General features: G+C 46.7%; 1 protein-coding gene across 1 annotated transcript in view; it reads left to right on the plus strand.

Moving 5' to 3' along the window:
* Positions 1-397: 397 nt before the first annotated feature.
* Positions 398-27,801, plus strand: part of ZMYND15 (zinc finger MYND-type containing 15) — a 102,358-nt gene continuing 74,954 nt past the window's right edge. Inside the window, exons 1-4 of the mRNA XM_068272012.1 lie at positions 398-503; positions 4,507-4,865; positions 22,539-22,749; positions 25,113-25,268. Coding sequence (XP_068128113.1) covers positions 4,529-4,865; positions 22,539-22,749; positions 25,113-25,268 — 704 coding nt within the window. The 5' untranslated portion in view covers positions 398-503; positions 4,507-4,528. The remainder of the gene's footprint in view (positions 504-4,506; positions 4,866-22,538; positions 22,750-25,112; positions 25,269-27,801) is intronic.

Here is a 27,801-nt window from a genome sequence, read left to right on the forward strand (position 1 = left end):
CGCTCTATAGCGAGTCCTCAGACTCCTCCCTGTGTGATGGGAGCTGTACACACTGCAGAGCGCCCTATAGTGAGTCCTCAGACTCCTTCCTGTGTGGGAGGAGCTGTACACACTGCAGAGCGCTCTATAGTGAGTCCTCAGACTCCTCCCTGTGTGATGGGAGCTGTACACACTGCAGAGCGCTCTATAGCGAGTCCTCAGACTCCTCCCTGTGTGGCAGGAGCTGTACACACTGCAGAGCGCTCTATAGCGAGTCCCCTGACTCCTCCCTGTGTGGGGGGAGCTGTACACACTGCAGAGCACTCTATAGCGAGTCCTCAGACTCCTCCCGGTGTGGGAGGAGCTATACACACTGCAGAGCGCTCTGTAGGAAGAGGGTGGAGCAGGAGGTGGATCCGCCCAGGTCTCATGCCGGTACCAACAGTAGCCAACAGCAACTGATCTTCTGAGCAACTGACAGAGGCCTGCAAGACTAGAAGACACACCAAGTCCAGGACACGGAAGTATGTACCACTAATCTCAGACCCCTCCACACTGTACAATACCAGCAGTGGCATAGCAATAGGGGATGCAGAGGTTGTGACCGCACCAGGGCCCCTGGATCAGAAGGGCCCTCCTTCATCCATCTTAGTAGCTTTTCATTGGTGCTATGCTGGTAATGAACACCTCCATGTGTATTGCATAGTTCTAATCCTCCCTCTGTTTACACCTCACTGAGACTGCTGCTGCCCTTAGTAGGTTTTTGCGGCTCCATAATCAATAGAGTACTTGTGGCCCCATGTAAAACCCGCACTGGGGCCCCAAGCTCCTTAGGTATGCTACTGAATACCAGAGACCACTCGCACCGCACTGTACAACCGTAATTGCCATAAATAGCTGCTTCCTGCCTTCAGGAAAATGGCCACCTCCACTCATTTCTAAGAAATAGGGGTAGATGACTAAAATCTAAAGTTGCTCACAGGCACCATCGGCCACATTCACAACACACCCAAGTCACATCTAAGACCTTGTAACACTAACCAGTCACACGACCCCCAGGGAGCAGAATTTTGACATTTGTCACTTAGGGGTGTACTCACACTTGTTGCCAGGGTGTAGACATTAATGGCTGTGTGTTTAGTTCCTGTGATGGGACAGCAGATTTACTCTGTTATACAAGCTGTACACTGACTGCTCTACATTGTGTCTCAGTGTCACATCTGCAGTGCTGTCCCATGAGAAGATATCATACAATATTACACTGTTATACAAGCTGTACACTGACTGCTTTACATTGTATCACAGCGTCACATCTGCAGTGCTGTCCCATGAGAAGATATCATACATTTACACTGTTATACAAGCTGTACTGTGACTGCTTTACATTGTATCACAGTGTCACATCTGCAGTGCTGTCCCATGAGAAGATATCATACAATATTACACTGTTATACAAGCTGTACACTGACTGCTTTACATTGTATCACAGCGTCACATCTGCAGTGCTGTCCCATGAGAAGATATCATACAATATTACACTGTTATACAAGCTGTACACTGACTGCTTTACATTGTAACACAGTGTCACATCTGCAGTGCTGTCCCATGAGAAGATATCATACAATATTTACACTGTTATACAAGCTGTACACTGACTGCTTTACATTGTATCACAGCGTCACATCTGCAGTGCAGTCCCATGAGAAGAAATACAATATTACACTGTTATACAAGCTGTACACTGACTGCTTTACATTGTAACACAGCGTCACATCTGCAGTGCTGTCCCATGAGAAGAAATACAATATTACACTGTTATACAAGCTGTACACTGACTGCTTTACATTGTATCACATTCACAGCATCGCATCTGCAGTGCTGTCCCATAAGAAGATATCATACATTATTTACACTGCTATACAAGCTGTACACTGACTGCTTTACATTGTGTCACATCTGCAGTGCTGTCCCATGAGCAGACGATATACAATATTTACACTGTTATACAAGCTGTACACTGACTGCTTTACATTGTATCACATTCACAGCATCACATCTGCAGTGCTGTCCCATAAGAAGATATACATTATTTACACTGGTATACAAGCTGTACACTGACTGCTTTACATTGTATCACAGCATCACATCTGCAGTGTTGTCCCATGAGAAGATATCATACAACATTTACACTGATATACAAGCTGTACACTGCCTGCTTTACATTGTATCACAGCGTCACATCTACAGTGCTGTCCCATGAGAAGATATCATACATTATTACACTGTTACACAAGCTGTACACTGATTGCTTTACATTGTATCACAGTGTCACATCTGCAGTGTTGTCCCATGAGAAGATATCATACAATATTACACTGTTATACAAGCTGTACACTGACTGCTTTACATTGTATCACAGCATCACATCTGCAGTGCTGTCCCATGAGAAGATATCATACAATATTTACACTGTTACACAAGCTGTACACTGACTGCTTTACATTGTATCACAGTGTCACATCTGCAGTGCTGTCCCATGAGAAGATATCATACAATATTACACTTTTATACAAGCTGTACACTGACTGCTTTACATTGTATCACAGTGTCACATCTGCAGTGCTGTCCCATGAGAAGATATCATACAATATTACACTGTTATACAAGCTGTACACTGACTGCATTACATTGTATCACATCTGCAGTGCTGTCCCATGAGAAGATAGCATACATTATTACACTGTTATACAAGCTGTACACTGACTGCTTTACATTGTATCACAGTGTCACATATGCAGTGCTGTCCCAATTGAAGATATCATACAATAGTTGCACTGGTATACAAGCTGTACAGTGACTGCTGTACATTGTATCACAGCGTCACATCTGCAGTTCTTTCCTATGAGAAGATATCATACAATATTTACACTGTTATACAAGCTGTACACTGACTGCTTTACATTGCATCACAGTATCATCTCTGCAGTGTTGGCCCATGAGAAGATATCATACAATATTACACTGTTATACAAGCTGTACACTGACTGCTTTACATTGTATCACAGTATCATCTCTGCAGTGTTGGCCCATGAGAAGATATCATACAATATTACACTGTTATACAAGCTGTACACTGACTGCTTTACATTGTATCACAGTGCCACATCTACAGTGTTGTCCCATGAGAAGATATCATACAATTTTACACTTTTATACAAGCTGTATACTGACTGCTTTACATTGTGTCACAGCGTCACATCTGCAGTGCTGTCCCCTGAGAAGATATACAATATTTACACTGTTATACAAGCTGTACACTTACTGCTTTACATTGTATCACAGTGTCACATCTGCAGTGCTGTCCCATGAGAAGATGATATACAATATTACACTGTTACACAAGCTGTACACTGACTGCTTTACATTGTATCACAGTTTCACATCTGCAAAGCTGTCCCATGAGCAGATATCATACAGTATTACACTGTTATACAAGCTGTACACTGACTGCTTTACATTGTATCACAGTGTCACATCTGCAGTGCTGTCCCATGAGAAGATATCATACAATATTACACTGTTATACAAGCTGTACACTGACTGCTTTACATTGTATCACAGTGTCACATCTGCAGTGTTGTCCCATGAGAAGATATCATGCAATATTTACACTGTTATACAAGCTGTACACTGACTGCTTTACATTGTATCACAGTGTCACATCTGCAGTGCTGTCCCATGAGAAGATATCATACAATATTACACTGTTATACAAGCTGTACACTGACTGCTTTACATTGTGTCTCAGTGTCACATCTGCAGTGCTGTCCCATGAGAAGATATCATACAATATTACACTGTTATACAAGCTGTACACTGACTGCTTTACATTGTATCACAGTGTCACATCTGCAGTGTTGTCCCATGAGAAGATATCATGCAATATTTACACTGTTATACAAGCTGTACACTGACTGCTTTACATTGTATCACAGCGTCACATCTGCAGTGCTGTCCCATGAGAAGATATCATACAATATTACACTGTTATACAAGCTGTACACTGACTGCTTTACATTGTATCACAGTGTCACATCTGCAGTGTTGTCCCATGAGAAGATATCATGCAATATTTACACTGTTATACAAGCTGTACACTGACTGCTTTACATTGTATCACAGTGTCACATCTGCAGTGCTGTCCCATGAGAAGATATCATACAATATTACACTGTTATACAAGCTGTACACTGACTGCTTTACATTGTGTCTCAGTGTCACATCTGCAGTGCTGTCCCTTGAGAAGATATCATACAATATTACACTGTTATACAAGCTGTACTCTGACTGCTCTACATTGTGTCTCAGTGTCACATCTGCAGTGCTGTCCCTTGAGAAGATATCATACAATATTACACTGAAATGTGACAGGTGTACTTATTTTTCAAAGATCTTGTATACCGATATTTTCCATGCTGTATAATTATAATTTCATGCCGATTAATCTCAGTTTGTTCATCTTGTCAGTTGTGTGCCCCTCTTGGCGGACATGGAGTTTGTATCTGGCTACCGTGACCGGCTGGTGGAGTATTCGGAGGTCCTCTTTAGCTGGTACCGGCGTTACCTGTCGGACTGTGGCGGGCGGTTGGACCGCGATGTGGGCAGCGACCATCAGGAGAAGCAGCTGAAGGCACTGAGCTGCGATGCCTCCTGCTGGTTCCTCCATGTACTGCACAATGACCGCATTGCCTTCCAGCCTCGTGACCCCGATCAGCAGAACCACGATGGCTTCTATGCGGACGACGTCCTGCGATGCGGCGATCTGGAGAAATACGTCCGACTGATCGATGCAGAAGGGGAACATGAGATGAGGGGGTCAGAAGCCGGTAAGTGAATCGCTTCTGAAAATTGGCCGCTGAGGTACTACTCATATCAGCTTGCATGCAAAGATAATGCAAATTGTATTGCCTGTGATAATCATGTACATTTCATTGGGTCAGTACCAAGCTGCATACAAATTGCATTACATTTGCATGCAGGAGATAGTTAAAGGACCACTGTCGCAAAAAAATGTATATAATGTGGTCACATACAAATAAAAAGTCTTTCTTTTCACAAGTAAAACGATCTATAAATAACTTTATAGATTATAGATAACTTTTATACTATCTTGCTATCACTTACAATAGTTAATGAAGTCGGACAGAACTGACAGGTTTTTGACTCAACCATCTCTGTAAGGGGGATTCTCAGTATTTAATTAATTTTTTTCAAACGCACTCCCTGGAAAGGATTTATACAAATATGTGCCCCCCACCTGTCTACACACTATTCTGGCAGTTGGACGGAGCAACTGCCGTTCACTAAGTGCTTTTGAAAATAAAACCATGAAAATCCCCCATGAGGAGATGGGCTAGTGCAAAACCTGTCGCTTCTGTCAGATTTCTACAACCTACTGTAAGTGACAGCAACATAAGAAAAAAGTAATTTATAGCACATTTTACTCAGGGAGAATTGTATGTTTTATAGTGGTTATTTAATGCGGTGATAGGCCTGGTGCACACCAGAGGAGTTTTTCTGAGCGTTTTGAGTTTTCAAATCTGCTGCTAATGATATCCTATGTGTCTCTGCACACTGGAGCAATGAGGTTTTGTAAAAAAAACCCATAGCATTACATTGGGAAGAGCTTTTAAAGGTTTCAAAAGCTCTTCCCAATGTAATGCTATGGGGCTTTTTACAAAACCTCATTGCTCCAGTGTGCACAGACACATAGGATAACATTAGCAGCAGATTTAAAAACTCAAAACGCTCAGAAAAACTCCTCTGGTGTGCACCAGGCCATAGAGTCTAGCCGCGTTACCCCCAGACCCAGAGGGGTGTTTTGTACATTGATGGTCACTATGGGTGGGGGAGCAGAGAAAGGAGGTAGAACAATCTCCGTCCATTATTGATACAATCAAGATTTTGATTCAAGAGTTGTTAATGAGCACTTTTAGGGCCGATTTACACTGGCGATCACAAAACTATAGCAAAATTGCTAGCGTTTTGCAACAGGGAATTTATTAGCATGCAATGCGTATTATTTTTTGGACATTTTTGTGATTTTTGAGCGATTGTGATTTGCGTTTTTTTAACATTTTAATCGCGATCGCTCTAAAATTGCGTAAAATCGCTGTATGCACCGTGTTTGCGTTTACTGCTAATCGCCGGCGATCGTAGCAGTGAGATCACTGCCATATACATTTCATTACACCGCCAATGACAAGAAATATAGGCAATTGAACAGTGTGCAGTGTGTTCACCATTTACCCATCCTCTCTGCTTTTGGTAAAGATGGCCGCCAGTCCCATAATGATAGTGACGTCATAAGGGTACCCGGCATCTGACCGGTGATGTAACAATGAGATTGGCGGTCCTAGTGCTGCTGGCACACGGTGAGGTAACATGGCAGACATCAAACCAATAAATGTTGATTCAGGGGATACCTTTAATGACTAGCTGTACACGGTTTATGGCAAAGCTTTCCAAATGTTACATCTCCTCTTCGGGTATCATACAGAACTGGCGGAGATCCGGTGCGGTTCTGACCCAGTTCTGTATAATGCCTGAAGAAGAGACTTTTTTGAAAGCTTCCAATAAACCATGGACACAGATATTACCGGACTCAACGCTTGTTAGACAGTTTGATATCTACATATCTACTCCCAGGGCTGGTTCTAGCTATGGGGCCCCCTTCAATCCTAATTACCCCCAGGGCCCTTGAGTCGGCTGCCAGTCTGGACCCACCCCACCCCCCAAAACACAATATCATTAGGTGTCCATCATATGCCCCCTAAAAGCATTTTGGGGGTTCCCATTAGTCACCTCCTCTTTTTCCTATACAGAGTAATCACACAGCATCCACCACCATAGCTGGAGGAGAGGAGGGGCACCTTGGGGGGCCCCTGTGGGCTCTGGGGCCCTAGGACAATTGCCCCCTTTGCCTCTTTGGAATCCCCGGTGTAATGTCTGACTATGCTGCCCGGAAGCTGCCTTTCACACTGCTATATTGTGAACCGGCAGGACTCGGGGGGGGGGGGGGCTGCTAATCGGGGGGTCCCCTCTCTACACTGAACATTTGGGGGGTGTAGGAGGCGTGGCTGCTGAGATATTTGGGGTGTATTGCTCCAGCAGCATGATTGAATAGGAAATGTGGCAGCACAGGGTCGCAGTGCCCAGGCAGGGCAGTGCAAATTTACAGGCAGCGCAATCACACACAACGCCGGCCCTGTCTGCTCCACGACTAAGCAGGCACAAAAGCAGTAGTCCCCAGGCTCAACTGTATGAATAGGCACCAGGGAGTCAACCAGCAAACACCCGGATGCAGCAAGGGAGTGAAACAGTCAAGTACAAAGAAAAGGATAGCTGGCTCTCTACCTGGATTTTGCAATTATAGCTGTGGCTTTATTAGCAACATTGTAGCAGAAAACACAACGTTTCGGCCGCAAGGCCTTTTTCAAGTGACTTGAAACGTTGTGTTTTCTGCTACTATGGTGCTAATAAAGCCACAGCTATAATTGCAAAATCCAGGTAGAGAGCCAGCTATCCTTTTCTTTGTACTTGACTGTTCACTAACACCAGATCACGTTTCACTTGCTTTACGAGAGGTCCCATTGTACCCCTGCGCTCCAGTCCTCTTCAGGCCTGAGATGTGGATACTATAAACGAGCAGCAGGTGGCGCTGCAGGATAACAGATGAGCATGAGTTTCTAAGCAAGCGCTGTTGGGTTCAGAGAATCCATATTTTTTAATCCCCCCACAAAAAAAAACGCTGTAAAGCTGTAGCGGACAGGAAGTCGCCATACACTCACACGCCGGCAATGCGCCCAGTCGGCTGCAGCCCAATGCGCAGGTGTACGCTGACTGCCCGGACTTCTCATGTCTTTTACTTGTACTGCCCTGAAAAAGTTGGGTGAAATTTGCCTTCTTAAAAGCTATAAGTAAACATTTGTGGTTACTAGTGTTGGGCGAACACCTGGATGTTCGGGTTCGGGTCCGTTCGCCGAACATGGCCGCGATGTTCGGCATGTTCGGGCCGAACTCCCCGAACATCCCGCTTTTGGGGGCCCTATGGGGTCGCAGGCATAAGGGGGGAGCATGCCCCGATCGTGGGGGGGGGGTCGGAAATTCCCCCCACCCCCTCCGCTAGCACTCCCCCCTCTGCCCGCTTCCCCATACAAAAATTTTCCATAAAGTTCAATAGTACCTTCAGTGGCTGGCTGGCACTATGAAGTGACTGAGGAGGAGGAGTCCGAGTAGGACGCGTTGAGGCCGGGCAGCGGGCGGTTCAGCGGTAGTACCCTTGTGGTACTTCCGCCCTTTCTCTGACCTCACGTCCTCTACGTGATGACGCATACGAGGGTACACGTGACGCGTACCCTCGTATGCAGAGGACGTGAGGTCAGAGAAAGGGCGGAAGTACCACAAGGGTACTACCGCTGAACCGCCCGCTGCCCGGCCTCAACGCGTCCTACTCAGACTCCTCCTCCTCCTCACTCACACCACAGTGCCAGCCAGCCACTGAAGGTACTATTGAACTTTATGGAAAATTTTTGTATGGGGAAGCGGGCAGAGGGGGGAGCGCTAGCGGAGGGGGTGGGGGGAATTTCCGACCCCCCCCCCCCCGCGACCGGGGCATGCTCCCCCCTTATGCCTGCGACCCCATAGGGGGGCAGTATTCGGCCGAACAGGGCCCTGTTCGGCCGAACAGGGGCCCTGTTCGGCCTGTTCGGCTGGGCATTGAGCTGTTCGGGCGAACCCGAACTAAAAAGGCCGCACAACGTGAGGTGTTCGGCCGAACTCGAACATCACCCGAACAGGGTGATGTTCTGCAGAACCCGAACAGTGGCGAACACTGTTCACCCAACACTAGTGGTTACCCACAATGCTCTAAACATTTGCCTGGAATTCATCTACAACCATCTTGACAGACCAGATGCATATGCCAGAGTACTGCTACTTGACTTCAGCTCAGCATTTAACTCTATATGCCCATGCATCCTCCAGAATGTTCTGGCCACACTTGGGGTCCATTCCACCCTACGGCTATGGATCACTGACTTCCTCTCTAACAGATCCCAAGCTGTCAGGCGGGGGGACATCTACTCGCGAGAAATGATAACCAACACAGGGGCACCCCAGGGCTGCGTCCCGTCCCCGCTGCTCTTCTCCCTCTACACAAATAACTGTAGATCCACGGCAGACTCCGTCAAAGTCATAAAATTTGCTGATAACACCACCATTATCGGCCTCGTCACCAAGGACAACATCCGGGAGTACCAGCAGCAGGTGGAGAGATTATGCCACTATTGCAAGGAAAACAGTCTGGTTCTCGGCACTGCCAAAACCGTCGAGCTAATAATCGACTTTAGGAAGTCTGCTCCCAACCCACCTCCTATCTACATCGATGGCACTGAGGTGGCCAGCAGTGCTGGGCCGAAATTAAGCATTAGCGTAATTACGCATCGTAATTCACTACAAATGCACCGTAAGCGTTACGTGTAAGGTTACGGTATTACGCGTAATTAATTACACGTAGACCGTAGGTTACGTTATTACGCGTAACAAATTACGCGTAAGACAGTAAACTCCCATTGAAATTACACAGTCTGCCGTAATCGCGTAATATTACGCTCCCGTATAATATAAAAAAGCCGTCGACTTTAAGGGTTAATAGCAAAGCCCCCTTAAGTGCTAAGAGCCTCAAATTTGGAGAATATATTAACCAATTTACCCCCACGCGTACGGATTTCTCCGTCCCTTTTTTCCCCCCTAAAAAACCAGGGACGGAGAAATCCGTACCTTCCGCGCTACCGCCGCTGTCCGCGCTCCCGCCGCTGTCCGCGCTCCCGCCGCTCGTGCGCGCGCACCCGCCGCTCGTGCATGCCGCCGCCCGCCCGGAGATCAATGAACGGGAAAATCCATTCCCGTTCGTTGATCTAAGCCCCCGCAATGATCTGCTGCTTCTTTCAGAAACAGCGAGATCATTGTGAGTCTCCCAGCCTCCTACTGCTTCCTGTAAGCGTCCTTCCGGACGCTTACAGGTCGCATGTAAACAAACACTCTGTGGCCATCATGTGGCCAAATAGTAAACTACACCCTAAAAGCATTTTACATATACAAACATTACATTTACACAATAAATTAACTCATTACCTCCCACACTCCCCAATTTTTATTTTTTTTTTGTAATTAAAAAAAAAAAATACAATAAAAAAAAAACATAAATAGTTACCTTAGGGACTGAACTTTTTAAATATTTATGTCAAGAGGGTATAACACTGTTACTTTATAAACTGCAGACTTGTAATTAGGGATGGATGCAAAACTGAAAAAAATGCACCTTTATTTCCAAATAAAATATTGTCGCCAAACATTGTGATAGGGACATAATTTAAATGGTTTTATAACCGGGACAAATGGGCAAATACATTTCATGGGTTTTAATTACAGTAGCATGCTTTATTTAAAAACTATAATGGCCGAAAACTGAAAAATAATAATTTTTTCCCACATTTTTTCCTATTTCCCCATTAAAACACATTTAGAATAAAATAATTCTTGGCATAATGTCCCACCTAAAGAAAGCCTAATTGGTGGTGAAAAAAACAAGATATAGTTCATTTCATTGGGATAAGTAATAATAAAGTTATAAATGAATGAATGGAAGGAGCGCTGAAAGGTGAAAATTGCTCTGGTGGTCAGGGGGTAAAACCCCTCAGTGGTGAAGTGGTTAAGGAGATCAGAAGGAATAAGAGGAACATTTTTTTTTTCAAAAAGACCTTATAGTTTTTGAGAAAATCGATGTTAAAGTTTCAAAGGAAAAATATATACATTTAAAAACCCGCCGACTTTAACGGTTAATAGCAAAGCCTGCTTAAAATTTAGGAACACCAAATTCACAGGGTATATTAAGGGGATCAGTGGGAATAAGAGGAAAACATTTTTTTTCAAAAAGACCTTATAGTTTTTGAGAAAATCGATTTTTAAGTTTCAAGGGCAAAAATGTCTTTTAAATGTGGAAAATGACAGTTTTTTTTGCACAGGTAACAATAGTGTTTTATTTTCATAGATTCCCCCAAGTGGGAAGAGTTTTACTTACTTCGTTCTGAGTGTGGGAAATATAAAAAAAAAACGAAGTGGGGTCCCCCCTCCCAGACCTCTTTAACCACTTGTCCCCCATGCAGACTGGGATACCCAGAATGCGGAGCACCGGCCGCGTGGGGCTCCGCACCCTGACTATACCAGCCCGCATGGTCCATGGATTGGGGGGTCTCAGAAGGGGAGGGGCAGCCAAGCTTTCCCCTCCCCCTCCGAGCCCTTGTCCAATCCAAGGACAAGGGGCTCTTCTCCACCTCCGATGGGCGGTGGAGGTGGAGGCCGCGATTTCCTGGGGGGGGGGGGGGTTTATGGTGGCATCTGGGAGTCCCCTTTAAAAAGGGGTCCCCCAGATGCCCACCCCCCCTCCCAGGAGAAATGAGTATAGAGGTACTTGTACCCCTTACCCATTTCCTTTAAGAGTTAAAAGTAAATAAACACACAAACACATAGAAAAAGTATTTTAATTGAACAAAAAACATAACCACGAAAAAAGTCCTTTAATATTCTTAATTAACCATTAATACTTACCTGTCCCTTTAAAAGCCAGTTCCCACGCAATATCCTCGGAAATATACTAATCAGGTACAATGTAACAAAGTTGTTACAATGCAACAACTTTGTTACTTTGTAACACCACCGCACCCGACGTCACTCGCCGCTCACCCGCCGGCCGCCGCATACACTCTAAGTCCCCGCCGGCTCCCGCCGTCCACTCCGCCCACACCTGTCACCCATATACATGCTGGCACCCATGGGTGCCAGCATGTATATAGGTGACATGTGGGAGAGGCGGGGAGGGCAGCGGAGCCGGCGTGACTTAGCGTCCTGCACGGACCACAGAGCTCTGAGCTATATAGCTCAGAGCTCTCTAAAGCATCTTTGTATTTGGGCTCCAAGGAGCCCCATTGGTCCTTAGCAGACCAATGGGGTTCCTTCTGATTTGAAGGTTCAGGACGCTAAGTCCCCGCCGGCTCCGCTGCCCTCCCCGCCTCTACCACATGTCACCTATATACATGCTGGCACCCATGGGTGCCAGCATGTATATGGGTGACAGGTGTGGGCGGAGTGGACGGCGGGAGCCGACGGGGACTTAGAGTGTATGCGGCGGCCGGCGGGTGAGCGGCGAGTGACGTCGGGTGCGGTGATGTTACAAAGTAACAAAGTTGTTACATTGTAACAACTTTGTTACATTGTAACTGATTAGTATATTTCCGAGGATATTGCGTGGGAACTGGCTTTTAAAGGGACAGGTAAGTATTAATGGTTAATTAAGAATATTAAAGGACTTTTTTCGTGGTTATGTTTTTTGTTCAATTTTCTATGTGTTTGTGTGTTTATTTACTTTTAACTCTTAAAGGAAATGGGTAAGGGGTACAAGTACCTCTATACTCATTTCTCCTGGGAGGGGGGGTGGGCATCTGGGGGACCCCTTTTTAAAGGGGACTCCCAGATGCCACCATGAACCCCCCCCCCCCCCAGGAAATCGCGGCCTCCACCTCCACTGCCCTTCGGAGGTGGAGAAGAGCCCCTTGTCCTTGGATTGGACAAGGGCTCGGAGGGGGAGGGGAAAGCTTGGCTGCCCCTCCCCTTCCGAGACCCCCCAATCCATGGACCATGCGAGCTGGTATAGTCAGGGTGTGGAGCCCCACGCGGCCGGTGCTCCGCATTCTGGCTATCCCAGTCTGCATGGGGGACAAGGGGTTAAAGAGGTCTGGGAGGGGGGATCCCACTTCGTTTTTTTTTTATATTTCCCACACTCAGAACGAAGTAAGTAAAACTCTTCCCACTTGGGGGAATCTATGAAAATAAAACACTATTGTTACCTGTGCAAAAAAAACTGTCATTTTCCACATTTAAAAGACATTTTTGCCCTTGAAACTTAAAAATCGATTTTCTCAAAAACTATAAGGTCTTTTTGAAAAAAAATGTTTTCCTCTTATTCCCACTGATCCCCTTAATATACCCTGTGAATTTGGTGTTCCTAAATTTTAAGCAGGCTTTGCTATTAACCGTTAAAGTCGGCGGGTTTTTAAATGTATATATTTTTCCTTTGAAATTTTAACATCGATTTTCTCAAAAACTATAAGGTCTTTTTGAAAAAAAAAAATGTCCTCTTATTCCTTCTGATCTCCTTAATATATTCTCCAAATTTGAGGCTCTTAGCAATTAAGGGGGCTTTGCTATTAACCCTTAAAGTCAGCGGCTACCTAACATTGATCCATGCGTCAACTTTTCCGCTTGGCAGCATGACCTTACGCATTAATTGCTAGTAGGATTTTACGCGTAAGCCTACAACGTAACAACCTGAATTACGGTATTCTTACGTGTAATTGCGTAATGGCTATGCGTAATTACAGACATGTACCAAAATTGAATGTCTACGCCGTAAGCGTAATTCCGTAATGCGTAATAGCGTAAAATTACGCGTAATGATCCGTAAGCGTAGCTTTTTCCATTACGCCCAGCACTGGTGGCCAGAGTGCCCTGCGCTCGCCTTCTGGGCACCATCATCTCCAGCGATCTCAGTTGGAGAGCCAACATCAAGTCAACCCAGCGGAAAGCCCAGCAGAGGCTCTTCTTCCTCCGCCAACTGCGGAAGTTCGGCATGGCGCAGGAGATCCTAACATGCTTTTACACTGCCACCATTGAATTGATCCTCTGCTCTGCCATCTTGGTCTGGTATGCGGGAGCCACCGCCAGTGGCAAAAACTGTAGAGGGTCATCAGGACGGCGGAGAGGATCATTGTGAGACCTCTGCCTCCACTTGACCTCCTGTATAACACAAGACTGCGTGCCAGGGCACTGAGGATTGCAGGTGACCCCTCACACCCTGGCCACTGTTTCTTCACCCCACTTCCATTGGGCCAAGACTCTGGGTCATCCCCACCAAGACCACCAGACACAGGAACTCCTTCTTCCCTACGGCGGTTAGCGTCCTGAACTCCCTTAAGAGGAACTCCAGTGAAAATAATGTAGTAAAAAAAGTGCTTCATTTTTTACCATAATTATGTATAAATGATTTAGTCAGTGTTTGCTCATTGTAAAATCTTTCCTCTCCCCGATTTACATTCTGACATTTATTACATGGTGACATTGTTACTGTGGGCAGGTTATGTAGCTGTTTCTAGCTGCTCTGGCTGTTACAGACAGCTGTAAGCAGCTATTTCCTGTCTGTGAACATTGTTACATTGTGACAGTTTGCCCAGAGTACCACGGTGCTCAGAGCTTCTTGTGGGAGGGGTTTCAGCACAAAATCAGTCATACAGCGCCCCCTGATGGTCTGTTTGTGAAAATCATTATATTTCTCATGTAAAAGGGGTTATCAGCTACTGATTGGGATAAAGTTCAATTCTAGGTTGGAGTTTCTCTTTAACATTCTCCCACCCTCAATCAGTGCCCAGTCATCATTTTTAAACTGAACAGACTTTTTCCGCACCCTTGGTAGACTTCGGCAGTGTTTTTGGAAGATGCATACTGATGTTGAATGTATATTTGATGCTGATCGTATAATTGTTTATGTATATATTTGAGAATGATGTAATGCTGTCATGTCTTTTTGTATTCTGTTGCTTTTTTTCCTGCCTTTCTGTTCATGTCCCGCTCGGTATTGTGCCAAACCCAATTCTGACCCAGTCATGCTTGGCGAAATAAACGATTCTGATTCTGAATGCTCCACTACTGAATATGCAAATTATCCCTTTTCCCCCTTGGTAAGCCAGGCAGGCATCCAGAGCCGCTGGTGTATAGCAAGCCTATAGCTTTAAATATTACACAACTACACCAACCCCACATGTAGACAGCCTGTTTCGGGCTTTTGGCCCTCATCAGTACACGGCAAGGATTGATACGGCTGTGTGAGATAGGGCTTGGACCAGTACAACAGAGTAACCAAGCAGCTCAGGGTGACCCAAACCACTCGGAAAAATGGATCATTTGTTCACCTAAAAACTCAGACTATAAAAAAAACGCTGCTTTCTATGGAGTAACGGTGAGGTGCATGCTGGGAAACTGACCGTATGGTTTCAGCTCAATCACTGAATATGCCCACTAATGATACAACTGTACAATCCAAAGGTAGCTATACATCTAGCAATGATGGGCAGATCGACTGAGAGACAAACCTCTCTCTGATCCAATCTGATCGGAGAGAGATCTGTCGGTTGCCCACACACCGCAGGCCAATTCCTGATCAATTTCCTGCTGGAATCGATCCAGAATCGTCTGTGTGACGCTGTATCTGCCTCCTCGCCGTCCCGACGCTGCCCCCTCTTAATGGTCAATATAAATCCCCCGACCACCCCAAGAAGTGAAGGGGTTCCGGGGGGCGGGGCACATTGACCATTGGGGGGGGAGGGGAGTCAGGGGTTTCATCGCGTTCGTCACTGGTCCCGATATCGCTTGCTGTTACCACCGTTCACCCAAGGGACCACGACGGCCGACATCTTGCAGCATGTCATACAGATTAATGTGACCAATTTTGACCCGAAATTGGTCACAACGTCAATCAGACATGCACTTAGCCGCTCCGATTTTCATCCGATCTGATTATAATAATCAAATCTGATGGTCGATTGGCCCCAAGTAGCCGTATGTATGGCCACCTTTAGGCCTCATTCAAACTAAACACATTGCTGTGAGCATTTCAGCAACACGTATAACGTGCGATACGCAAGTATCAGAATGGCTGCATGTCTCAAAACGATTGGATTGGACAGCCCATCGCTTGGGATCTATGTGCTGCACACTTATGATAACGCTGCATGTCTCACAACGATTGGATTGGATTGGACAGCCCATCGCTTGGGATCTATGCGCTACACACTCACGGTAACACTGCATGTCTCACAACGATTGGATTGGATAGCCCATCGCTTGGGATCTATGCACTACACACTCACGGTAACGCTGCATGTCTCACAACGATTGGATTGGATTGGACAGCCCATCGCTTGGGATCTATGCATTACACACTCACGGTAACGCTGCATGTCTCACAACGATTGGACTGGACAGCCCATCGCTTGGGATCTATGCACTACACACTTACGGTAACGCTGCATGGCTCACAATGATTGGATTGGACAGCCCATCGCTTGGGATCTATGCGCTACACACTTACGGTAACGCTGCATGGCTCACAACGATTGGATTGGATTGGACAGCCCATCGCTTGGGATCTATGCGCTACACACTCACGGTAACGCTGCATGTCTCACAACGATTGGATTGGATAGCCCATCGCTTGGGATCTATGCACTACACACTCACGGTAACGCTGCATGTCTCACAACGATTGGATTGGATTGGACAGTCCATCGCTTGGGATCTATGCACTACACACTCACGGTAACGCTGCATGTCTCACAACGATTGGATTGGACAGCCCATCGCTTGGGATCTATGCACTACACACTCACGGTAACGCTGCATGTCTCACAACGATTGGATTGGATTGGACAGCCCATCGCTTGGGATCTATGCACTACACACTCACGGTAACGCTGCATGTCTCACAACGATTGGATTGGACAGCCCATCGCTTGGGATCTATGCACTACACACTCACGGTAACGCTGCATGTCTCACAACGATTGGATTGGATTGGACAGTCCATCGCTTGGGATCTATGCGCTACACACTCACGGTAACGCTGCATGTCTCACAATGATTGGACTGGACAGCCCATCGCTTGGGATCTATGCGCTGCACACTCACGGTAACGCTGCATGGCTCACAACGATTGGATTGGATTGGACAGCCCATCGCTTGGGATCTATGCACTACACACAGTAACGCTGCATGTCTCACAACGATTGGATTGGATTGGACAGCCCATCGCTTGGGATCTATGCGCTGCACACACACGGTAACGCTGCATGTCTCACAACGATTGGATTGGATTGGACAGCCCATTGCTTGGGATCTATGCACTACACACTCACGGTAACGCTGCATGTCTCACAACGATTGGATTGGATTGGACAGCCCATCGCTTGGGATCTATGCACTACACACTCACGGTAACGCTGCATGTCTCACAACGATTGGATTGGACAGCCCATCGCTTGGGATCTATGCACTACACACTCACGGTAACGCTGCATGTCTCACAACGATTGGATTGGACAGCCCATCGCTTGGGATCTATGCACTACACACTCACGGTAACGCTGCATGTCTCACAACGATTGGACTGGACAGCCCATCGCTTGGGATCTATGCGCTGCACACTCACGGTAACGCTGCATGTCTCACAACGATTGGATTGGATTGGACAGCCCATCGCTTGGGATCTATGCACTACACACTCACGGTAACGCTGCATGTCTCACAACGATTGGATTGGATTGGACAGCCCATCGCTTGGGATCTATGCACTACACACTCACGGTAACGCTGCATGTCTCACAACGATTGGATTGGATTGGACAGCCCATCGCTTGGGATCTATGCACTACACACTGACGGTAACGCTGCATGTCTCACAACGATTGGATTGGATTGGACAGCCCATCGCTTGGGATCTATGCACTACACACTCACGGTAACGCTGCATGTCTCACAACGATTGGATTGGATTGGACAGCCCATCGCTTGGGATCTATGCACTGCACACTCACGGTAACGCTGCATGTCTCACAACGATTGGATTGGATTGGACAGCCCATCGCTTGGGATCTATGCGCTACACACTCACGGTAACGCTGCATGTCTCACAACGATTGGATTGGATTGGACAGCCCATCGCTTGGGATCTATGCGCTACACACTCACGGTAACGCTGCATGTCTCACAACGATTGGATTGGATTGGATTGGACAGCCCATCGCTTGGGATCTATGCACTACACACTCACGGTAACGCTGCATGTCTCACAACGATTGGATTGGATTGGACAGCCCATCGCTTGGGATCTATGCGCTGCACACTCACGGTAACGCTGCATGTCTCACAACGATTGGATTGGATTGGACAGCCCATCGCTTGGGATCTATGCGCTACACACTCACGGTAACGCTGCATGTCTCACAACGATTGGATTGGACAGCCCATCGCTTGGGATCTATGCACTACACACTTACGGTAACGGTGCATGTCTCACAACGATTGGATTGGACAGCCCATCGCTTGGGATCTATGCACTACACACTCACGGTAACGCTGCATGTCTCACGATTGGATTGGATTGGACAGCCCATCGCTTGGGATCTATGCACTACACACTCACGGTAACGCTGCATGTCTCACAACGATTGGATTGGATTGGACAGCCCATCGCTTGGGATCTATGCGCTACACACTCACGGTAACGCTGCATGTCTCACAACGATTGGATTGGATTGGACAGCCCATCGCTTGGGATCTATGCACTACACACTCACGGTAACGCTGCATGTCTCACAACGATTGGATTGGATTGGACAGCCCATCGCTTGGGATCTATGCACTCCACACTCACGGTAACGCTGCATGTCTCACAACGATTGGATTGGACAGCCCATCGCTTGGGATCTATGCACTCCACACTCACGGTAACGCTGCATGTCTCACAACGATTGGATTGGATTGGACAGTCCATCGCTTGGGACCTATGCACTACACACTCACGGTAACGCTGCATGTCTCACGACGATTGGATTGGATTGGACAGTCCATCGCTTGGGATCTATGCACTACACACTCACGGTAATGCTGCATGTATCACAACGATTGGATTGGATTGGACAGCCCATCGCTTGGGATCTATGCACTACACACTCACGGTAACGCTGCATGTCTCACAACGATTGGATTGGATTGGACAGCCCATCGCTTGGGATCTATGCACTCCACACTCACGGTAACGCTGCATGTCTCACAACGATTGGATTGGATTGGACAGCCCATCGCTTGGGATCTATGCACTCCACACTCACGGTAACGCTGCATGTCTCACAACGATTGGATTGGACAGCCCATCGCTTGGGATCTATGCACTCCACACTCACGGTAACGCTGCATGTCTCACAACGATTGGATTGGACAGCCCATCGCTTGGGATCTATGCGCTGCACACTCACGGTAACGCTGCATGTCTCACAACGATTGGATTGGACAGTCCATCGCTTGGGATCTATGCGCTACACACGGTAACGCTGCATGTATCACAACGATTGGATTGGATTGGACAGCCCATCGCTTGGGATCTATGCACTACACACTCACGGTAACGCTGCATGTCTCACAACGATTGGATTGGACAGCCCATCGCTTGGGATCTATGCACTCCACACTCACGGTAACGCTGCATGTCTCACAACGATTGGATTGGATTGGACAGCCCATCGCTTGGGATCTATGCACTACACACTCACGGTAACGCTGCATGTCTCACAACGATTGGATTGGATTGGACAGCCCATCGCTTGGGATCTATGCGCTGCACACTCACGGTAACGCTGCATGTCTCACAACGATTGGATTGGATTGGACAGCCCATCGCTTGGGATGTATGCACTACACACTCACGGTAACGCTGCATGTCTCACAACGATTGGATTGGATAGCCCATCGCTTGGGATCTATGCACTACACACTCACGGTAACGCTGCATGTCTCACAACGATTGGATTGGATTGGACAGTCCATCGCTTGGGATCTATGCACTACACACTCACGGTAACGCTGCATGTCTCACGACGATTGGATTGGATTGGACAGTCCATCGCTTGGGATCTATGCACTACACACTCATGGTAATGCTGCATGTATCACAACGATTGGATTGGATTGGACAGCCCATCGCTTGGGATCTATGCACTACACACTCACGGTAACGCTGCATGTCTCACAACGATTGGATTGGACAGCCCATCGCTTGGGATCTATGCACTACACACTGACGGTAACGCTGCATGTCTCACAACGATTGGATTGGATTGGACAGCCCATCGCTAGGGATCTATGCACTACACACTCACGGTAACGCTGCATGTCTCACAATGATTGGATTGGACAGCCCATCGCTTGGGATCTATGCACTCCACACTCACGGTAACGCTGCATGTCTCACAACGATTGGATTGGATTGGACAGCCCATCGCTTGGGATCTATGCACTACACACTCACGGTAACGCTGCATGTCTCACAACGATTGGATTGGATTGGACAGCCCATCGCTTGGGATCTATGCACTACACACTTATGATAACGCTGCATGTCTCACGATTGGATTGGATTGGACAGCCCATTGCTTGGGATCTATGCACTACACACTCACGGTAACGCTGCATGTCTCACAACGATTGGATTGGATAGCCCATCGCTTGGGATCTATGCACTACACACTCACGGTAATGCTGCATGTCTCACAACGATTGGATTGGATTGGACAGCCCATCGCTTGGGATCTATGCACTACACACTCACGGTAACGCTGCATGTCTCACAACGATTGGATTGGATTGGACAGCCCATCGCTTGGGATCTATGCACTACACACTCACGGTAACGCTGCATGTCTCACAACGATTGGATTGGATTGGACAGCCCATCGCTTGGGATCTATGCACTACACACTTATGATAACGCTGCATGTCTCACGATTGGATTGGATTGGACAGCCCATTGCTTGGGATCTATGCGCTACACACTCACGGTAACGCTGCATGTCTCACAACGATTGGATTGGATTGGACAGCCCATCGCTTGGGATCTATGCACTCCACACTCACGGTAACGCTGCATGTCTCACAACGATTGGATTGGATTGGACAGCCCATCGCTTGGGATCTATGCACTCCACACTCACGGTAACGCTGCATGTCTCACAACGATTGGATTGGATTGGACAGCCCATCGCTTGGGATCTATGCACTACACACTTATGATAACGCTGCATGTCTCACAACGATTGGATTGGATTGGACAGCCCATCGCTTGGGATCTATGCACTCCACACTCACGGTAACGCTGCATGTCTCACAACGATTGGATTGGACAGTCCATCGCTTGGGATCTATGCACTACACACTCACGGTAACGCTGCATGTTTTCATGGACAAAACGCAATGCTGAACAATTCACTGTAGTGGATGAGATCAGCAGCGCAACGGATGGAAATGCAGATGGCGTGCAATCGCGTGCGCTGCGTTCCGAACGCATGGTCATAAGCGTTTCATAGTGTGACGGAGGCCTTGCCACTTCTGTGTAATATGAGGGACGTCTAAGTATCCATTCAAAATATATTCACTCGGTTTACCCTTCTACTACATAGATTTGTTAAAATTGGACAATCAAGATTGTATCATATGTTTGCACCTGCACCAGACATACGTTAAAGGGAACCTGAACCCTTGCACAGGACAGAAGGGAAACAGAGAGAAATACACCCTGTATGTATTTAGAGAGTTTCGTTTGTCTAATTCCCTATCACAACTGTAATTTGATCTCTCAGCTGTGTCAGCTGGCTGCCTCGGCAAATCAGCTAACTGGTAAACACAGGATGTTAACCCTATGTCGGCTTCCATGAAAGCAGGAAGTAGACACCCTGCAGATGTATTGCAGGATTTGGATCAGCTGTAACAAAGAAATGTTTTTCTGTAAAGGTTATTTTGCTGTTGCTTATCTTTTAGAGCAGAAAGGAAGTTCTGAGTTCAGGTGCGCTGGGATGTTTATAATGGTGCCCATTAACGATCCGATTTCCCAAGCGATCGACTGTCCAATCCAATCGTTGTGATAGATCACTCCGGCCCACCAACGGAGGGGAAAATAACAAGTAATCCGATCAGAAATTAACGGCATCCAATCCGATTGATTGTATGGTCGATTGTTCTGGAGATTGCACAGTTAATGGTCACCATTAGACAGTGGATGGGATCTGATTTCATCATGTGATCAGCTATAAGGTTAGTGTGAGCACATCTCCCTTAAAGAGTAACTCCGACCAAGAATTGAACTTTATCCCAATCAGTAGCTGATACCCCCTTTTACATGAGAAATCTATTCCTTTTCACAAACAGACCATCAGGGGGCGCTGTATGGCTGATATTGTGGTGAATCCCCTCCCACAGGAAACTCTGAGGACCGTGGTACTCCTGGCAGTTTTCTGTCTGTGAACCTCGTTGCATTGTGGCAAATAGCTGTTTATAGCTGTTTCCAACTGTCAAAAAAGCATGCAGCAGCTACACCACCAGCCAGCAGTAAAAATGTCACCATGTGATAAATGTCAGAATGTAAATCAGGGATGTAAAAGATTTTACAATGGGCAAACACTGACTAAATCATTTATACATAATTATTGTAAAAATGAAGCACTTTTTCATTACATTATTTTCACTGGAGTTCCTCTTTAAGTTACACCCCATGCGCTGGACCGTTACTGTGGGGGAACCTCCCACGTGCACTCAGCTGTGATTGACTTTTATCTCCCTCACCTCAGGCGATCTGCAGCGGATTGAACATCTGTTGATCGTGGCAGAGGATTCGGGCGATGTGTTGGGCGTGGACTTTGTGACGGCCGGCCGGAAGGGACAGCCCATGCTTGGAGCCAGAGCCTGTCGCCTGCTGTACCAGTGTATGCAGAGGCCTATGGTGGGCGGAGGACCGCGGCAGCCCAGTAGAGTAGCTGTAGGGGAGCCATCTCTGCTGAGGTGAGTATGGCGCTCCTCAGGGGAGGAGCTACCAGCTATACAATTATACTCCCGATTGGTCTGTGCCAACCAACTATTTTTACATTGTATTTTTTGTACATTGGAGGAGAAGTTCAATCATGTGGTGTAAAGTTTATTCAATCTAGAATAGTCAAATAGGATTATTGAATGAAAACCTATTTCAGCACCTGATAGGACACCTGAAGTGAGGGATATAGACGCTGCCATATTTATTTCCTTTTAATCTATGCACATTGCCTGGCTGCCCTGCTGATCCTCGGCCTCTAATACGTTTAGCCACAGCCCCTGAACTAGCATGCAGCAGATCAGGTGCTCTGACTGAAGTGTGACTGGATTAGCTGCATGCTTGCTTCTGGTGTGTGATTCAGCCACGACTGCAGCTAGATGGATCAGCAGGACAGCCAGGCAACTAGTATGGTTTAACAGGAAATACATATGGCTGCCGCCATATTCCTCTCAAGTCCTTTAACATTTCAGCCCACAGGGATTTTTCACCTTATGCATCAGAGCAATTTTCACCTCCCATTCATTCGCTAATAACTTTATCACTACTTATCACAATTTGTTGATCTAATTCTTGTTTTTTTCTGCCACTAATTAGGCTTTCTTTGGGTGGTACATTTTGCTAAAAATTATTTTTTTATAAATGCATTTTAACAGGATTAATAAGAAAAAATGGAAAAAATTCATTATTTCTCAGTTTTCGTCCATTATAGCTTTAAAATAATCCACGCTACCATAATTAAAACCTATGTATTTTATTTGCCCATTTGTCTCGGTTATGACACCATTTAAATGTTGTCCCTATCACAATGTATGGCGCCAATATTTTATTTGGAAATAAAGGTGCATTTTTTCCGTTTTGCGTCCATCACTATTTACAAACGTATAATTAAAACAAAAAATCGTAGTATACCCCCTTTACATGCATATTTAAAAAGTTCAGACACTTAGGTAACTATTTATGTCTTTTTTTTTATTGTAATTTTTTTCTTCCATTAAACATTTTATTTGGGTAATATTTTGGTGTGGGAAATAAACAGTTAATTTTTAATGTTATTATATGTGTAAATTGTAATGTAAAAAATATGTAGATGTAGTTTTACTATTTGGCCACAAGATGGCCACCTTGAGTTTTTTTTTCCTCCTTGTGCTTCTCGCTAACCGGAAGCACGAGGAGGACGCGGAAAATTTTACGTGCAGAAAGACTGAAGCCTCTAGTAAGAGCGCTTCGGTTTTTCTGCTGGGGACAAAGATCGTGATCGGGAACCATGTTCCCGTTCACTGATCCCAGGGCTACCGGGGGACAGCACAGGGGCGCGCCCGCAATCGCCACAGCAGAGCAGCCACCCGGACGTGAGCATCACATCCGGGCGGCAGAAATGGTTAAAGGATACCCAAGGTGACATAATAAGATAGACATGGGTATGTACAGTGCCCAGCACACACATAACTATGCTGTGTTCCTTTTTTTCTTTCTCTGCCTGAAAGAGTTAAATATCAGGTATGTAAGTGGCTGACTCAGTTCTGACTCCATAAATTCCAACTATAAAACACTTTCCTAGCAGAAAATGGCTTCTGAGAGCAGTAAAGAGATAAAAAGGGTAATTTCTTATCAGTGAGGGTCACACTGTAGTCACTTCCTGTCTGAGTCAGGACTGAGTCAGCCACTTACATACCTGATATTTAACTCTTTCAGGCAGAGAAAGAAAAAAAGGAACACAGCATAGTTATGTGTGTGCCTGGCACTGTACATACACATGTCTATCTCATCATGTCACATGTCACTTCGGGTGTCCGTTAACATGACCCTGAAGTAAATCTGAACTGATGACATAATGACAAAGTACATTATCAGAGGATATCTTCAATTAACTGCAAATCAAATATATTTGTTCCAGTTATACCCCAGGAGAATAATATGCAAATTCATGCTGTTTCCAGGCCAGTGGTGAGGAAGTCCCTCCTTTGTGACCTCCCAACCCATCCCTATTGGTGCATTCATCTGATGAATGGCTTCACTGTCCAATGGGCTATTGCTTGGCAATTTCACCACCACTCCCCATTCCACCTGTGTGACACAAATATCTGTGATCGATGCATCAAGTCTGTTCAGTGCTATTTGCATACACTTCCTGTATCTGTCTGCAGACAGGAAGTAGTATGGCCTCACCTAGGCACAGTGGTCAGATCTGTCACGCGAGGGAGATGGTAGAGCATGTGAATGGGTTACTGGTAATGGAAGACATACATGTAAACAACAGGCAACCAGAAGACATCTTGTGCTGTCTGCACTCACTGCTTGGACGTTTTACATTTTGCTCTGTTACTCTTTTGCCCAGTTTTCTCACAGAACACATGTCTGCTATCGGAGTGTGTGTGCACCAGGAGCCCCTCAGAGGCTGGGCACCCAACGCCAACTTCCTCTTCTCCGGGTGGATGCCCCATCGGTGCCACGTCTGCAGGAAGCGCGGGTTTGAGGCCACCCTCACCGCCTGGTAAGGGGGGGGGGGGGGGGGGGGGTGGAGGAGGGAGTGTAGTGACCTATAGTAGACTAGAATGTATTACACCATTTTCGGATACCCGTTTTTAGCTCAGTTATCCTGGATTTTGTGTAAGAAATGCTTCTTATACTTTTATATTCCTGTATCTTGTATATAAACCCCACCCTCTCAGCGATGTGTAGCCTAGGTGAGGAGAGGTGAACCAAATACAAATCCAAAAAAGCTTTATTGGCAGGACCAAATACGTTTAGCATTGCCAAAGCAAAACAAATTATTAACATGGGGGGGATTGGCAGGCGTGTCAGAACCTATGGCACACGCATGGGCGTAGCAATCACCCCTGCGACCTCTACCATCGCAGGGGGGTCCAGAGGCTTTGGTGGCCCCTCCTTCTCCCTCTCCCCAACCACAAGAGCAGCCAATTAGCAAAGGAACATCCTCATTCACTCACAAATACCCTGAGCAGAGGCGTGAGTAATTATTTCCCGCTTCCAGAGGCTGCTTCACAGCAGAACACACTCTGCTGCCTCCCGATCACGTGATCCGCATGGGGTTCAGGGATCATCTAGCTTCTTATACTGGGGGAGGGGCATCTAGCTACCTATACTGGGGAGGGGCATCTAGCTACCTATACTGGGGGAGGGGTAATCTAGCCACCTATACTGGGGGAGGGGTAATCTAGCTACGTATACTGGGGTAGGAGTAATCTAGCTATCTATACTGGGGGAGGGGCATCTAGCTACTTATACTGGGGGAGGGGTAATCTAGCCACCTATACTGGGGGAGGGGTCATCTAGCTACGTATACTGGGGTAGGAGTAATCTAGCTACGTATACTGGGGGAGGGGCATCTAGCTACCTATACTGGGGAAGGGGTAATCTAGCCACCTATACTGGGGGAGGGGTCATCTAGCTACGTATACTGGGGTAGGAGTAATCTAGCTATCTATACTGGGGGAGGGGCATCTAGCTATTTATACTGGGGGAGGGGTAATCTAGCTACCTATACTGGGGGAGGGGTAATCTAGCTACGTATACTGGGGGAGGGGCATCTAGCTACCTATACTGGGGGAGGGGTAATCTAGCCACCTATACTGGGGGAGGGGTAATCTAGCTACGTATACTGGGGTAGGAGTAATCTAGCTATCTATACTGGGGGAGGGGCATCTAGCTACTTATACTGGGGGAGGGGTAATCTAGCTACCTATACTGGGGGAGGGGTAATCTAGCTACCTATACTGGGGGAGGGGTAATCTAGCAACGTATACTGGGGTAGGAGTAATCTAGCTACCTATACTGGGGGAGGGGTAATCTAGCTACCTATACTGGGGGAGGGGTAATCTAGCCACCTATACTGGGGGAGGGGTAATCTAGCTACCTATACTGGGGGATTATCTGGCTACCTATACTGGGGGAGGGGTAAACTAGCTACCTATACTGGGGGAGGGGTAATCTAGCTACCTATACTGGGGGATTATCTAGCTACTTATACTGGGGGAGGGGTAATCTAGCTACCTATACTGGGGGAGGGGTAATCTAGCCACCTATACTGGGGGAGGGGTAATCTAGCTACCTATACTGGGGGATTATCTGGCTACCTATACTGGGGGAGGGGTAAACTAGCTACCTATACTGGGGGAGGGGTAATCTAGCTACCTATACTGGGGGATTATCTATCTACCTATACTGGGGGAGGGGTAATCTAGCTACCTATACTGGGGGATTATCTGGCTACCTATACTGGGGGAGGGGTAAACTAGCTACCTATACTGGGGGAGGGGTAATCTAGCTACCTATACTGGGGGATTATCTATCTACCTATACTGGGGGAGGGGTAATCTAGCTACCTATACTGGGGGATTATCTGGCTACCTATACTGGGGGAGGGGTAAACTAGCTACCTATACTGGGGGAGGGGTAATCTAGCTACCTATACTGGGGGATTATCTATCTACCTATACTGGGGGAGGGGTAATCTAGCTACCTATACTGGGGGATTATCTGGCTACCTATACTGGGGGAGGGGTAAACTAGCTACCTATACTGGGGGAGGGGTAATCTAGCTACCTATACTGGGGGATTATCTATCTACCTATACTGGGGGAGGGGTAATCTAGCTACCTATACTGGGGGATTATCTGGCTACCTATACTGGGGGAGGGGTAAACTAGCTACCTATACTGGGGGAGGGGTAATCTAGCTACCTATACTGGGGGATTATCTATCTACCTATACTGGGGGAGGGGTAATCTAGCTACCTATACTGGGGGATTATCTGGCTACCTATACTGGGGGAGGGGTAATCTAGCTACCTATACTGGGGGATTATCTAGCTACCTATACTGGGGGAGGGGTAATCTAGCTACCTATACTGGGGGATTATCTAGCTACCTATACTGGGGGAGGGGTAATCTATCTACCTATACTGGGGGATTATCTAGCTACCTATACTGGGGGAGGGGTAATCTAGCTACCTATACTGGGGGATTATCTAGCTACCTATACTGGGGGAGGGGTAATCTAGCTAC

This window comes from Hyperolius riggenbachi, chromosome 3, assembly GCF_040937935.1.
Source record: "Hyperolius riggenbachi isolate aHypRig1 chromosome 3, aHypRig1.pri, whole genome shotgun sequence".
Taxonomy (NCBI): Eukaryota; Metazoa; Chordata; class Amphibia; order Anura; family Hyperoliidae; genus Hyperolius; species Hyperolius riggenbachi.